The sequence below is a fragment of the Rana temporaria genome, chromosome 3, assembly GCF_905171775.1.
Source record: "Rana temporaria chromosome 3, aRanTem1.1, whole genome shotgun sequence".
Lineage (NCBI taxonomy): Eukaryota > Metazoa > Chordata > Amphibia > Anura > Ranidae > Rana > Rana temporaria.
This window is the reverse complement of record NC_053491.1, coordinates 331,580,645-331,595,835: the sequence shown is the minus strand read 5'-3', so window position 1 is coordinate 331,595,835 and position 15,191 is coordinate 331,580,645. Positions and strand designations below refer to the sequence as shown.

Sequence of the window (15,191 nt, the reverse complement as noted above, 5' to 3'; positions counted from 1 at the left end):
CGAGTTTCGGACGTGTGTACTGGGCCTGACACTCCTGGACGTCTGCCAGTTTCTGGAGATTCTTCAGTGGACATAGCTCTTAAAAACAGAGGAGTTAGGAATTGAATGAGAGTGTTAAGCCTCGTACACACGACCGAGTTTCTCGGCAAAAACCAGCAAGAAACTTGCTGGGAGATATTTTTTTGCCGAGGAAACTGGTCGTGTGCACATTTTCGTCGAGGAAACTGTCGAGAAACACGATGAGCCAAAAAGAGAGCATGTTCTCTATTTCCTTGACAGGAATGGAGAAAATTGGCTTGTCAAGTTCCTCGACAGCCTAACAAGGAACTCGACAAGGAAAACAATGTTTTTTTCGCCCGCAGAGTTCCTCGGTCGTGTGTACGAGGCTTAACTTTGGGGTCTGCAACTGAGAGGATGTGGCTTTTCTCATATGAATGAATGAATGAAAAACTTATAAAGCGCGGCGCATGCGAACTGAATCGCTTCTGGGCGCTAGTTGTTCGTGTCTCATGACATCAAAAGAGCAGAGTTTTGATCTGTCTTCTGAAAGTCAGGTGGTTTTCCTCCAACCGAATGCTGGTTGGTAAAGCGTTCCATATGGAGGGCATATGAGGAAAACCTTTTCAAAAGCACTGATAGAGGTTCTAGCTGTTCCCCACTCTTTCCTCCTGCACTAGCCACTCTTTACTAAAACTAAAAAACTTTAGCTTGAGTTGAGCTGGTGGTGAGCAAATTCTACCTGTGCCGTTTCACTGACAGCAAAAATTATAAATTCATGGCCAAATACAATTTGCCAAAACTAGTACACTTTTAGATAAGAAAGGAATAAACTTTATACATATTGGGGTTGATTTACTTAAAGCGCAGTTCCACCCAAAAGTGGAAGCTCCACTTATCTGCTTCCTCCCCCCTCCTGTGCCACATTTGCCACCTTTCGGGGCAGTGGGTACTTGTTTTTGACAGATACCCATCCCCACTTCTGACAAATCTCGTTGCGGGAAGTTCACTCCTCCTTCCCGCCATTCAAAAAGCGCAGCACGCTTCGTGCATGCGCAGTAGGGACCCGGCTGTGAAGTCGAAAGGCTTCACTGCCGGTTTCCCTTACCACGAATGGCAGTGGAAGTACCCAAGAGCCAATGTAAACATCATAATCGGGTGCCGACATCACTGGATTCCAGGACAGGTAAGTGTCCTAAAATTAAAAGTCAGTCGCTACAGTATGTGTAGCGGCTGACTTAAAAAAATGTTGCTGGGCGGGACGCAACTCCTCTTTAAAGGGGTTGCAAAGGTACAATTTTTTTTCTTAAATAGCTTCCTTTACCTTAGTGCAGTCCTCCTTCACTTACCTCATCCTTCCATTTTGCTTTTAAATGTCCTTATTTCTTCTGAGAAATTCTCACTTCCTGTTCTTCTGTCTGTAACTCCACACAGTAATGCGAGGCTTTCTCCCTGGTGTGGAGTGTCGTGCTCGCCCCCTCCCTTGGACTACAGGAGAGTCAGGACGCCCACTAACACACAGCTCCTTTCTCTATCTGCAACGTAGAGAGCGTCCTGACTTTCACTTTGTTTCATTCCATTCAAGATAATTAACTTCGCAAAGTGAAAATTAATTATTATTAAGTGAACTCCTTTAGTAATTCAGGGCCAATTCCTCCACACATAATTTTTTTAGGATTAAGCCCTGTACACACGATCGGTTTGTCTGATGAAAACGGACCGATTGACTGTTTTCATCGGACAAACCGATCGTGTGTGGGCCCCATCGGTTTGTTTTCCATCGGTGAGAAAAAATAGAACATGTTTTAAAATTTTCCTATGGATAAAAAACTGATAGAAAAAAACGATTGTCTGTGTGGAAGTCCATCGGAGAAAAATCCACGCATGCTCAGAATCAAGTCGACGCATGCTCGGAAGAATTGAACTCCATTTTTCTCAGCACGTCGTAGTGTTTTACGTCACCGCGCTGGACACGGTCGGATTTTTGACTGATGTAGCTAGATTCAGGTAGGGGCGCATATCTTTAAGGCGGCGTAGCGTATCGTATTTACGCTACGCCGCCTTAAGTCAGATAGGCAAGTACTGTATTCACAGAGCACTTGCCTTCTAACTTACGGCGGCGTAGCGTAAATGGGGCCGGCGTAAGCGCGCCTAATTCAAATGAGGATGGGGGCGTGTTTTATGTTAATGCTTGGTGACCCGATGTGATTGACGTTTTTTTTTTACGAATGGCGCATGCACCGTCCATGTACATATCCCAGTGTGCATTGCTCCACAGTACACCGCAAGGACGTATTGGTTTAGACGTGAACGTAAATTACGTCCAGCCCCATTCACGGACGACTTACGCAAACGACGTAAAAATTTCAAATTTCGACGCGGGAACGACGGCCATACTTAACATTGACTAGGCCAGCTATTTGTTGGAATAACTTTACGCAGGAAAACGCCTTACGTAAACGGCGCATCTTTACTGCGACGGGTGGACGTACGTTCGTGAATCGGCGTATCTAGGCTTTTTCTTATTCTATGCTGAACTCAACGGAAGCGCCACCTAGCGGCCAGCCTAAATATTGCACCCTAAGATACAACGGCGCAGGCTGTCGTATCTTAGCTAGGTTTAAGTGTATCTCAGTTTGAGAATACACTTAAACTTACGACGGCGCAGATTCAGAGTTACGTCGGCGTATCTACTGATACGCCGGCGTAACTATCTCTGAATCCAGCTATTGGTGTGTAGGCAAGACTGATGAAAGTCAGCTTCATCGGATATCCAACGAAAAAATCCATCGGATTAGATTCCATCAGATATCCGATCGTGTGTACAGGGCATAAGACTTAAATAGTCCTTCAACTTAGAATTTAATGAACTGAATTACAATGATAATCATTTAATTCTGAGAACCTCCTCAGATAATTATTTTTCATTGCTAGCTATTGCTTGCAGCCACAGTGTTCATGAGACAGCCAGCTTATCCCCACTCCTCTACATGCGCTCTGCCTTCTTCCACAGAATCATAATTGTGCCAGAATCACTCATAGAGGAGGACATGCCAGCAGACGACAACTACATCTAGTAATGATGATTTTAATTTAATCTATTTTTCTGAGTTATCACTGCCCAGAGCACTCAATCAATTTATTCAATTTATTCAACATAATTGGAAATCACAGCCTTGGTACAACATCCATTTACGTTTCATATTGTAAGGCAGGCATGTAGGTTAAATCAGTAGTAAATATGTTATTTTTTTATTTATTTTGTTATCAGAATTAAATGATTATCATTGTAATTCAGTTAATTAAATTCTAAGTTCTGTCCCTGAATTACTAAAGGAGTTCACTTAATAATAATTAATTGTCACTTTGTGAAGTTAATTATCTTAATGAATGAAATGAAACAAAGTGAAACTTCGATTTACAAAAGAATACCCAATCACATGCATACCCTCTGTAGCTTTGTGCCATAATGTGCTAGTGTGCACTGCATACCAGCACATTATGGCAGACTTACCTGTCAAAAAAAGACCTCCAGCACTGTGGTATCAGTGCAGAGTCGCCTCCATCTTCACTCAGTCTTCGTTCCGGGTACACTGCATTCGGCCGATTGAATGACCAAGTCGTGATGACGTGACTTTTGTGCATGCGCACGGGAGTCACATTACCGCGTCACAAAGCGGGTGCCGGTGACTTGTCCTTAAGGTTCCCCTAACGTGAAAGTTCCTCAAGGACTGCGCAGGCGCAAACTTGCCGACGGAAATCTCCGAACCTCGCCCGGCATCCAGGCTCATTCTTTTTTTTTTTATCAAACAAAACGTGTTTATTGAGCACAAAAAGTAAACACACATACATGATTCAGAGCAAAAGGAGTATATACAGACCAAAAAGACTGCAAGGTTCAGCATACATAAAAGCAACACAGCATATATATATATAACGGACCGGGAAAAATAAAATAAAAATAAAGAAAAAACATTGGAGAACCACTCTCCGTTGCAAGGATTACTCCCCCCACTCCTCCCCACACCCACCCAGGCTCACTCTTTAACATCCCCGTGGATTGGAGGATGTTAAAAAAAGATCCAGGAGGCCGAGCGAGCGGAGCCACTTTCCTCGAAATCCACGTCGCCCTGGATGCCGGTCGAGGTTCGGAGATTTCCGTCGGCAAGTTTGCGCCTGCGCAGTCCTTAAAGGAACTTTTTCCGTTAGCCGGAACCATATCGGCAGATCAGATTGCGCCTGCGCAGGAACTTTCACGTTAGCCGGAACCAGCTCGGCAGATCATATTTTATCCTGGATTGTAACAACAAGGGGTTGATAGGCGACAACTACCATAATGTGATCTGCTCTTTAAACCCTAACAATGCATCTCACTTCTTTGAGATTATTTGCTATTTTTTGCTCTGATAAATATACCATTAAAGGTGTTTTGTTATATTAAAAAAAGGAAAAATACTGCGCTCCCTATCGGTGACTAAACACAATAAAAAAATTGATGATAAATGTATAATATTGAAAATGCATCCGGCATACCAGCAAGTGCAATAATAGAAATATAAAGCAGCAGTGAAAAAATGTGCGACAACACAAATAATTAAACAAAATTAAATACGAAAACTGCGCTATAAACCAATATGTGAAAATAAACTGTGGAAAGTATCTTAAATGGAAAAATATGAATATCACACTGAATGCATAAGTGTGAATATAAACCATATCATTTTTGACATAGAAGTCCAATTGCCAACAATGGAATGGCAGCAAAAAGTCCTAATAGGTGTCAAACCAAAGCCTGTGATGACACCAATATCAAACGTGCACCTACACCAGACGCAGGCCCGTCGGAACAGGACAGGCAAAACAAGCAACTGCTTGGGGCCCCGAGCTGGCCTGGGGCCCCAGCAGAGCGCCGCCGCCGCGCCGCTGCTTCCTATAAATGCTGCAGCCTGTAGCGTGGCCGAGCTCCTTTCCTAATTCCTCCTGCAGTCCGGCCGGGTACTGTAACCACGTGGTACAGGAGATTCAGTTTCCTGTTCCCGGCCGGACTGACAGGAAGTGCACACACTCAGTGGTCACTTCCTTTCAGTCCGGCCGGGAACAGCAAACTGAATCTTCTGCAGCGCGGTATGCGGTAAGGGGGGGTAAAAAGAAAAGAACATGGGGGGGAGCTGGGGAGGCAGTCAGAAGAAGTACTAGCTGACCCCCCCCCCCCTTCTCAACTTGAAACTCAGCAACACCCCCTCCACTGCTTCTTGCTTGGGGCCCCCAAATTCCTTCAAACGGCCCTGACCAGACGTTCTGGTAAACAGGCTTGTACATCTGGTGTAGGTGCACATTTGATATTGGTGTCATCACAGACTTTTTTTCACGTTCTCACTATTATGGACTCACTTTGGTTGGACACCTATTAGGACATTTTGCTGCCATTCCATTGTTGGCAATTGGACTTCTATGTCAAAAATGATATGGTTTATATTCACACTTATGCACTCAGTGTGATATTCATATTTTTTCATTTAAGATACTTTCCACAGTTTCTTTTCACATATTGGTTTATAGCGCAGTTTTCGTATTTTCTTTTGTTATATTAGCTTGATACATGTAAAGAATATCTTTTGATCATATCAGAAATGCTGTGCATTGTTAGCAGGGATGTAGATTTATTTTTTTCTGAGAGGGTAGGTCAGGTCTCTCAAATGTTCAGATTTAGAGGCAACTGTGGCTGCAGAGAATTGTGGGGGTGGAAACGTTGTGCTAACAGTGGTGGAAGTACAGAGTGCATGTATCACAAATATGTAATGTACAGAGTGCAGGTGACAGGGATTTGCAACGTAAATAGTGCAGGGGTCACAAATAAGTAATGTATAGGAGTCAGGTGTGTATGTATTGTACAAAGTGCAGGTGGGTGAATGTAATGTACTTGGGGCAGAAATCTGATAAATGTAATGTACATTCTGCAGGGGTCAGATGTATGTGATGTGCATAGTGCAGGAGTCAGGAGTGGGTAAGACACACACATATACTGTACCCATATACACACATGCATGTGCCTCTAGCTTCGACTGCTGACGGAAAACTGTTGGTGTGGCAGTGTTGAGGAGAATCACCTTGATGGGCTGTGTCATGGACCTTAGGATGCTAAAGTGTTTCTACTTGACATCTGTTACACAGGAGAGGGTGGCTAATAAATCATAATTCATGTATTACATGAGATGGGACATATTACAGATGACAGGCTGCTTAAAGGGGTTGTAAAGGTACATGTTTCTTCACCTTAATGCATTCTATGCATCAAGGTAAAAAAACATCTCAGGATTAGCAGCCCAACAGCCCCCTTCCCCCCCTTTACTTACCTGACCACTCGAAAGTCCCGCGCCGTGAACGTACTGGCTTCTCAGCCGGGCTTCTCGGCTCATTCACTGGTTGATTGATAGCAGCGCAGCAATTGGCTCCTGCTGCTGTCAATCAATTCAATGAAGCGGCGCACCTGGGGGACGGGGCCAAGTGATACACTCGGCGGCTACAGCTAACCCCCTTCATGGGAAGCTCTCTCCCAAGGGGGTTAGCTTGCGGGCTCGCTTCAAGTGGCCCGCAAGCTAACCCCCTTGGGAGAGAGCTTCCCATGAAGGGGGTTAGCTGATGCGGGGAGGAGCCGAGACAGCCGCCGAGGGACCTCAGAAGACCAGGATCAGGGCCACTCTGTGCAAAACGAGCTGCACAGTGGAGGTAAGTATGATATGTTTGTTAATTTTACGGGCAAGTTTTACGGGCAAGTGCTTGATTCACAAAGCCCTTGCCTGTAAAGTTGCGGCGGCGTAGCGTAAATCCCCCGGCGCAAGCCCACCTAATTCAAATGATCCGGGTAGGGGGCGTGGATCATTTAAATTAGGCGCGTTCCCGAACGTACTGCGCATGCGCCGTCCCTAAAATTTCCCGACGTGCATTGCGCTAAATGACGTCGCAAGGATGTCATTGGTTTCGACGTGAACGTAAATGGCATCCAGCCCTATTCACGGACGACTTACGCAAACAACGTAAATTTTTAAATTTCGATGCGGGAACGACGGCCATACTTAACATTGGCTGTGCCTCATATAGCAGGGGCAACTTTACGCGTCGCAAATCTTATGTAAACGTCGTAACTTCACTGCGTAGGTCGGGCGTACATTCGGGAATTCGCGTATTTTGCTAATTTTCATACTTGATCGGGAAAACGAAGTCGGCGACACTTAGCGGCGAAAAAAAAAAGTGCATTTAAGATCCGACAGCGTACTGTAAGAGCTTTACGCCTGTCGGATCTAATGGTTATCTATGCGTAACTGATTCTATGAATCAGGCGCATAGATACGACGGGCGGACTCAGAGATACGACGGCGTATCTCTTTTGAGAATCTGGCCCTTAGTGTCCTTTTAAGGCAACCTTCATCATGGATTCATGCAAAAATACTGTATATGACTGTCCGGCAGCCACAGGCAACAGAGAATTATTGTCAGCAGCATCAGGATATGGAGTACTTGGCAAGAGATGCGGGGCATGTGCCCTGAATGCCTGGCCAAACACTATAGTCATAAGCGGAGAATTGGGCCCCCATATCCTCCCCTTATCTATCTTAGAGCTTCATTTAAAAAAAAAAAAAAATTATGATCATCAAGGATTGCAGCAGAGACTGTCGGAAACACTTGCAAACGTGTAATATTTTCTGCATCATCCGCTTGTTTCCTTTAGTAGGGAGTTGATTGCCAACTAGGACGACTGGGGATCCTGCCAATGCGTGAGCTGATAGACCAATGTTTCAACGCCTGTTTTTTCCTAATGAAGCCCCCATAGTAGCATCGCTATGATTAGTAATGTTTGGGAGACAATAGATTGTTTATAAGCAGAGAACTCCCAGCTGTGCGGAATAAACAGCCTATCTGTTTTTCTAGAACAAATTTGTGTATTACCTACTGTTATACAGAGGAGGACCTTTGGTTACCAAGTACCATGTGTTGTTCCTGTTCTGTAACTGTTTAATATTATTTTCTCTTCTGTATTCGCACTTGCTGCTCACATTTCTGTGAAATGAACCAAAGGAATTATTATGTACATATTTTTTTTTAGTGTGGAAAGATCTGAAAGGTAAAGACGTTAAAACAGGCCATTGTGTTACATGAAACATTCACAGAAGGAATGTGCCCTGTACAAGGTTTAAGAAGAAGAAATACGCACTGAGCAAATCTATGGAGATCTACAATAAGAAGCAGAAAAAAACAGAACCTTATAAGTCCAGGGACAAAAAAGGACGGAGCGATGAGGGGAAATGAGGGGCTATATGTCATGGTTACAAAATGAGAACTCCATTTCACAAGACGTAGCAAATATTTCACTACTGTTTTGTATTATAGTATTAATGAGCTGGCAAGCTATTAAATAGACAAAACCAAGAGCCATAAAATATAATCAATAACTGGAAGAACTCGGAATAAAAAAACAGAATACTGTTTTATGGTGAGAACCTAATAACATTCACTGAACACAACCGGCAAACATTGTCACCGGGACTGTATTGAGAAAAATGTCAGTCATGGACCAGTACCTAGTGCAACAGGCTTAGTGTGGGCAGCACAATGTGCAAATAATAAAAAAATAAAATAAAACATGTCCGTTTATCAACTTCTAAATTAGGATCGTTTGAGTAAAAGTGCTGTTCCACGACATAATTAGTATTTAACCTCTTCCCCACCGCGCCATAGCGAAAATACTGCTACAGCGCGGTGGAGTTATTCCGGGACGACGTCCCTGGGACGTCCTCCCAGAATCCTTCACTCGCGCGCCCCCTGGGGCGCGCTCGCGGAATCATCTGTGAGCGCCGGGTCTAGAAGACCCGGCGCATCACAGATCGCGGTAAATCGCCGCTGATAGCGGCGGTTTACCACGTGATCGCTCCGTCAAATGACGGAGCGATCACTTGTAAACAAACCGGCGTCATGTCATGACGCCGGTTCCTCCCTCTCCTCTCTGTACCGATCGGTACAGTGTGAGAGGAGAGGGGGGAGAGCGGCAGCAGCAGCAGCTGCTGTGGGATGGATCTGTGACACATGCAGTCACAGATCCATCCCTCCCTCCCTGTGCAATACTCTGCAATTAACCCCTCATACTCTGCAATACTCTGCAATTAACCCCTCATACTCTGCAATTAACCCCTCATACTCTGAAATTAACCCCTCATACTCTGCAATACCCCCATACCCCCCATACTCTGCAATTAACCCCCCATACTCTGCAATTAACCCCCATACTCTGCATTTAACCCCCCATACTCTGCATTTAACCCCCCATACTCTGCAATTAACCCCCCATACTCTGCAATAACCCCCCCATACTCTGCAATAACCCCCCCCATACTCTGCAATAACCCCCCCATACTCTGCAATACCACCCAATACTCCGCAATACCACCCAATACTCCGCAATACCTGCTAATATGACAGAAACAATTTTTTTTTACAGAATTTTCAGTGTTTTTTCTTTTATAGCGCAAAAAATAAAAATCGCAGAGGTGATCAAATACCACCAAAAGAAAGCTCTATTTGTGGGGAAAAAAGGACAAAAATTTCAGATGGGCACAATGTTGTATGACTGAGTAATTGTCATTCAAATTGTGAGAGCACCGAAAGCTGAAAATTGGTCTGGTGAGGAAGGGGGTTTAAGTGCCCAGTGGTCAAGAGGTTAATGAGTATTTAGTGCGGGCACAGCCTCACTGCAAGGGAGGACTTTTACTTTCTCCCGGAGTTCCACTTTAACAGGTGATGAATCTTTATTTCTGCTCTGTAACTGTAAATTTAAAAAAACTCTTTGGAGTTAGTTGAAAATAAGCTGTCACTTTATTTAAATTACATCTTTGTAAATTCAGCCTAATCTTTATTAGTGGGCTGTTGTTTTAAATATTACAAATCCTCAATTTACTGTAACTTTATATACAACATTACTAATAGAACTGCATGTTTGTCTTCACAGGATATTCCAGCGACTCCCAGGAACGAGGTTTAGAAGATGAATCTGTATATAATTACAGGTAATATTTATAGTTTGGGTTGGAATTAGGAACACACAGGATTTTGGTGTGAAAAAATAAAAGTGTTTATCCAGCCAAAACTTTATTCTTAAGGGTCATTTATATTGGGGGCCAGACATTGCTATCTGCTGTCATGCCTTCTGAGTAATAAAAATGTGGCCGTGGTGTGTAGCCAATGGAGCCTTTGTTTAATGAAGCAGAGAGAGTTCTGTGATTGGAGGAGAGCTGGCCATGTGACTTTTTATACAACTCGGTTTTGCTCCACTATCTATAGGGCCTATTTACATCTATGCATTGCAGAAATGCATGTTACATACATTGACACATTGCAGTGCTATTAATTTTTTAACATCACCCCAACGTAGTGCGGAGTGTGTTGCTGTGCTTTGCGACCAAAATTTTGGGACAACTTGTTACATTGAAACTCCTTTATTTCGCTGGTTATTCCTAACCCAACTCACGTTGATGTCTGACATAGCACATTGCACAAATGTAAATGGGCCCTTAAGCCTCGTACACAAGATCGGATATCTGATGGAATCTAATCCGATGGATTTTTTCGTCGGATATCCAATGAAGCTGACTTTCATCAGTCTTGCCTACACACCATCAGTCAAAAATCCGACCGTGCCAAAACACGGTGACGCAAAACACTACGACATGCTGAGAAAAATGAAGTTCAATGCTTCCGAGCATGAAAAACAAACCGATGGGGCCCACACACGATTGGTTTGTCCAATGAAAACAGTCCACCGGTCTGTTTTCATCGGACAAACCGATCGTGTGTAAAGGGCTTAAGAGTTCCATGGCCAGGGCAGCGCAGCCCATATTTGTAAAGTACATCACTGCGCTTCATAAACATGCCCTTTTTAAAGCAGTGTAGTTATACCATTGATTTTTTATCATCCCTGGGGATTTTTTATTTATTTTTTCTACATACAAATGTGCAAATCTGCAATTTTTTGTAGAAAATGATTTAAAAGCCCAAACAATTATATACAGTGCCTTGAAAAGTCATCTAATTAGTGAATAGAGTCCACCTGTGTGTAATTTAATCTCAGTATAAATATAGCTGTTCTGTGAAGCCCTCATAGGTTTGTTAGAGAACCTTTAGTGAACAAACAGCATCATAAAGAAACATACCAGAACGGTCGGGGATAAAGTTGTGGAAAAGCAGGGTTACGTTCTAAAAAAATATCATAAGCTTTCTCACGGAACACTGTTCAATCCATAATCCGAAAATGGAAAGGGTATGGTACAACTGCAAACCTACTAAGACATGGCTGTCTACCTAAACTGACAGGCCAGGCAAGGGGAGCATTAATCAGAGAATCAGCCAAGAGGCCCATGGTAACTCTGGAGGAACTGCAGAGATCCACAGCTCATGTGGGAGAATCTGTCCACAGGACAACTATTAGTCGTGCACTCCACAAATCTGACCTTTATGGAAAAATGGCAAGAAGAAAGCCATTGTTGAAAGAAAGCCATAAAAAATCCCATTTGCAGTTTGTGAGAAGCCCACAGCAGACATGTGGAAGAAGATGCTCTGGTCAGATGAGACCAAAATGTACTTTTTGACCTAAAAGCAAAATGTGTGTGGTGGAAAAGGAACATTGCACGTCACCCTGAACACACCATCCCCACCATAAAATATGGCACATAGCACAAATATCCCCCCCTTCTAGCACAAACATACCCCAATCATCCCTACTAGCACAAATCCCCCCCCCCCCCCCCCCAAAAAAATAGACCTTTTTCTAGTACCACTTCTAGCACAAACCCCCAAAATTCAACCTTTCTCTTCTCCCACCCCCCTCCCAACACAAATCTCCTTGAATCACCACTCCTAGCACACACACCCACATTTACCCTCCTAGGACAATTCTTACCCTTTGCTGCCCCCCGAATTGCCCCTCCAAACACAAATCCCCTCCTCCCTCAATCCCCTCATGGTGCCTCCCCCACCTCACATAATACCACAGTGCTCAGTGCGCAGGGCCTCCTGCCCACCCATTGTCCTGCCCTTGCATGGCGGAGACCATGGGGATCATGTACAAGCCAATAAGATTAATCAGCCTGTAGGCACATGAATATAGGAGGGAGGGGGACAATCAGTTGGTATAACCTAATAGGGGACTTTGTCTCAAGGCCTCTTTGCAGTCACATCCTGGGGTCAGTGCATACCGGTTGACATTTTGTTTAATAATTTTGGTATGAGAAAAAGGGGACACCACTAGGTGTTCCACAAGAGGAATGAGGGGGAGGATAATAGGGGGAAAAAAAGTGAATGGGAAAGAGAACCGTGGTGGGGGTGATGGCACCAGGAGTCAAACCCACATTAAGGAACAACAGTTTAGGAATAAGATAAATACGCATCTGAGAAGTGAAACATATCCCAACTAAGCCAGCGTGCATTATGTTCCTCTGTTTTATCCCTGAGGGCAGCAGCCAGGTGTTTCCTATGTTGAATATCGTTTACCCTGGCTCTACAATTTTTTTTAATAGTGAGAAAGCTTAGAACTTCTGATTAAGGAGGAGTACAGCCGAAACTCGTTTGGCTGTACTTCTGTGGATCACAAGAGTGCAGTTTGTCTGCACTCCTCTCGTTCTCAGCAGACAGCGGTCTGAAGCCCACTGTCGGCTGATGTCACAGGGCCGGTCCAGGCTCGGGAAAGATTGCAACCATATGGTCGGGATCCGCCCACATGCCTGAGCCAGCCTCTCCAGCCCCCTTCACAGGCCAGTGCCCAACTAAGTGAGGAGGGGGCAGAGAAGACAGAGGAGACTGACAGTGGCCAGCTCTCTGCTCAGGGAGCTCTGACAGCTGAGCGATAGGTGGTGTTTGATCGCTCGGTTCTCAGGCGGGGTATAGATGCAACATCGGACCCATACTTCTCTCTTAAGGTTTATATTCTGTCTGTGTGCACGTTATTTGCTGTCTGTATCCCCATAGAGAAAATGTTTCTCTTCATGTTCTGACGCTCTTCGCTTGGACAGAAAGTAAGTGTAAATCTCCCTCATGAATGACACAGACAACAATAAAACCAGACACAGGTTCTAAAACCTTCATCCTCTTATAGATATTTACCAGACCAAAAAGGAGAATATAAGAGGAGTTCATTGTCAGGGTTTCCATACACTTCAGCATATGCTGTAAGTGAATGGATCTGCAGCGAAACACACATATATCTGTGTGTCAATGTGGTGCGGTACTTTTTTAGGCACCGCTTACATATCGCTTAGCAGGAACGAGTGCTCTTGCCACGCAATTTTCAAAGCGCGATTCTACATGTCACATAGGGCCAGCCCGTTCACTTGAATGAGCTGCCCTATATAGGTTGCCGTCTGAAAAGAAGCCCCTTTTTGGGCCACAAGCTTCACGCGATTTTTAATGGTATGGATTGTCACGCGATCCTGTTGCGTGAAAATCGCATCGTGTTTGGGGTGCCATTGAAGGATAATGGCACCCAAATACGTGTCCTGTGTTTTGCAGTGATTGCCACAAGATTTAGAATAACGGCAATTCTGCCCGCGATTCCAAATCGCGAAGTGTGAATGGGGCCTAAAGCATGCATTGCAATAATACATAGGCATAAAGGCAACCAATAGCAACCCTGTAGTAAATAATAACAATTAAATGAGAACAATGGGATAATATATTAACAAAGTACATTTACTTTATGATTTTTTTTAGGTTTGTTAATATCAACTTGGAGAACCTCGTCCCTGGAAATCACCCCGAATGAGTCAGAAATAGTGCTCAATCTTGACAGCACCTTCACTCTGAGCTGTTCTGCCAATAGGAAGATCATCTGGATGTACGATGAGCAGTTTGTTTCCTCCATTCTGGATTACAGAGATGGCCTGTACACCAATATCCTTACCCTTTCTAATGTGAACGGGGTCAACACTGGACTCTACTCCTGTCTGTACAATGAATCAACTAGCCAAGCAGATAAAGGAGACGTGAAATCCGTCTACATCTTTGTACCAGGTAGAAACAATACTATGATTTCATGCCAAAATCTACTAAACTTATTCTGAGCTTCTGTAAAGATGTTTTAAAGGAAAACAATAATGATTTTGAAATATTATTATTATTATTATTATTATTATTATTATTATTATTATTATTATTATGTTTTCATTATATAAAATATTTATTTCAACATATTGATATTAAATGAAATAAAGTAAAATGCTCACAAAAAAATATATATACCGTTTATACTCGAGTATAAGCCAAGTTTTTCCAGCAATTTTTTTGGCGCTGAAAATCCCCCCCTCGGCTTATACTCGAGTCACCTTTTTGCACTCCCGGACTTTGGGGACCCAGTACCGGCATACATATAGCCCCACTCTTTCTTTACAAGTGTGCAAAGTTTGTTGTCCGGGGGACCTACGGCTTTCAAAGTCGGGCACCCCTTCTATAGACTCCCATGTTAAACGGTAATTTCTCCGATAACATTAGGAAACCCAGTACAGGCCGGCCGTGGACCCGAAACTTGGCACACAGACCCGAAACTTGGCACACATGTAGCCCCAGTTTTCCTCTACAAGTGTGCTGTCTGGGGGACCTACGGCCGGGGAGCACCAATTTTTCAAAGCCGGGCACCCCTTCTATATACTCCCATGTTAAACGGTAATTTCTCTGGTAACTTTGGGGACCCAGTACTGGCCTGCCGTGGACCCGAAACTTGGCACACAGACCCGACCCAGACCCAGTTCTCCTCTACAAGTGTGCTGTCTGGGGGACCTACGGCCGGGGAGCACATATTTTTCAATGCCGGGCACCCCTTCTATATACTCCCATGTTAAACGTAAGTCTAGTCATGGACACAGTGAGGCATGGACACAGTGAGGCATGCACATGGACACAGTGAGGCATGGACACAGTGAGGCACAGTGAGGCATGGACACAGTGAGGCACAGTGAGGCATGGACACAGTGAGGTATGGGCACAGTGAGGCATGAGCACAGTGAGGCATGAGCACAGTGAGGCATGAGCACAGTGAGGCAAAGTGAGGCACAGTGAGGCATGCAGATGGACACCCTGGGCTAATAGACTCGAGTCAATACGTTTTCCCAGTTTGTTGTGGTAAAATTAGGTGCCTCGGCTTATATATGGGTTAGCTTATA

General features: G+C 44.1%; 1 protein-coding gene across 1 annotated transcript in view; it reads left to right on the top strand.

The window, feature by feature from the left end:
* Positions 1–15,191, top strand: part of PDGFRB (platelet derived growth factor receptor beta) — a 181,495-nt gene that overhangs the window by 81,552 nt on the left and 84,752 nt on the right. The window contains exons 3-4 of the mRNA XM_040345012.1: positions 9,995–10,052; positions 13,747–14,046. Of these exons, the coding sequence (XP_040200946.1) occupies positions 10,031–10,052; positions 13,747–14,046 (322 nt within the window). The 5' untranslated portion in view covers positions 9,995–10,030. The remainder of the gene's footprint in view (positions 1–9,994; positions 10,053–13,746; positions 14,047–15,191) is intronic.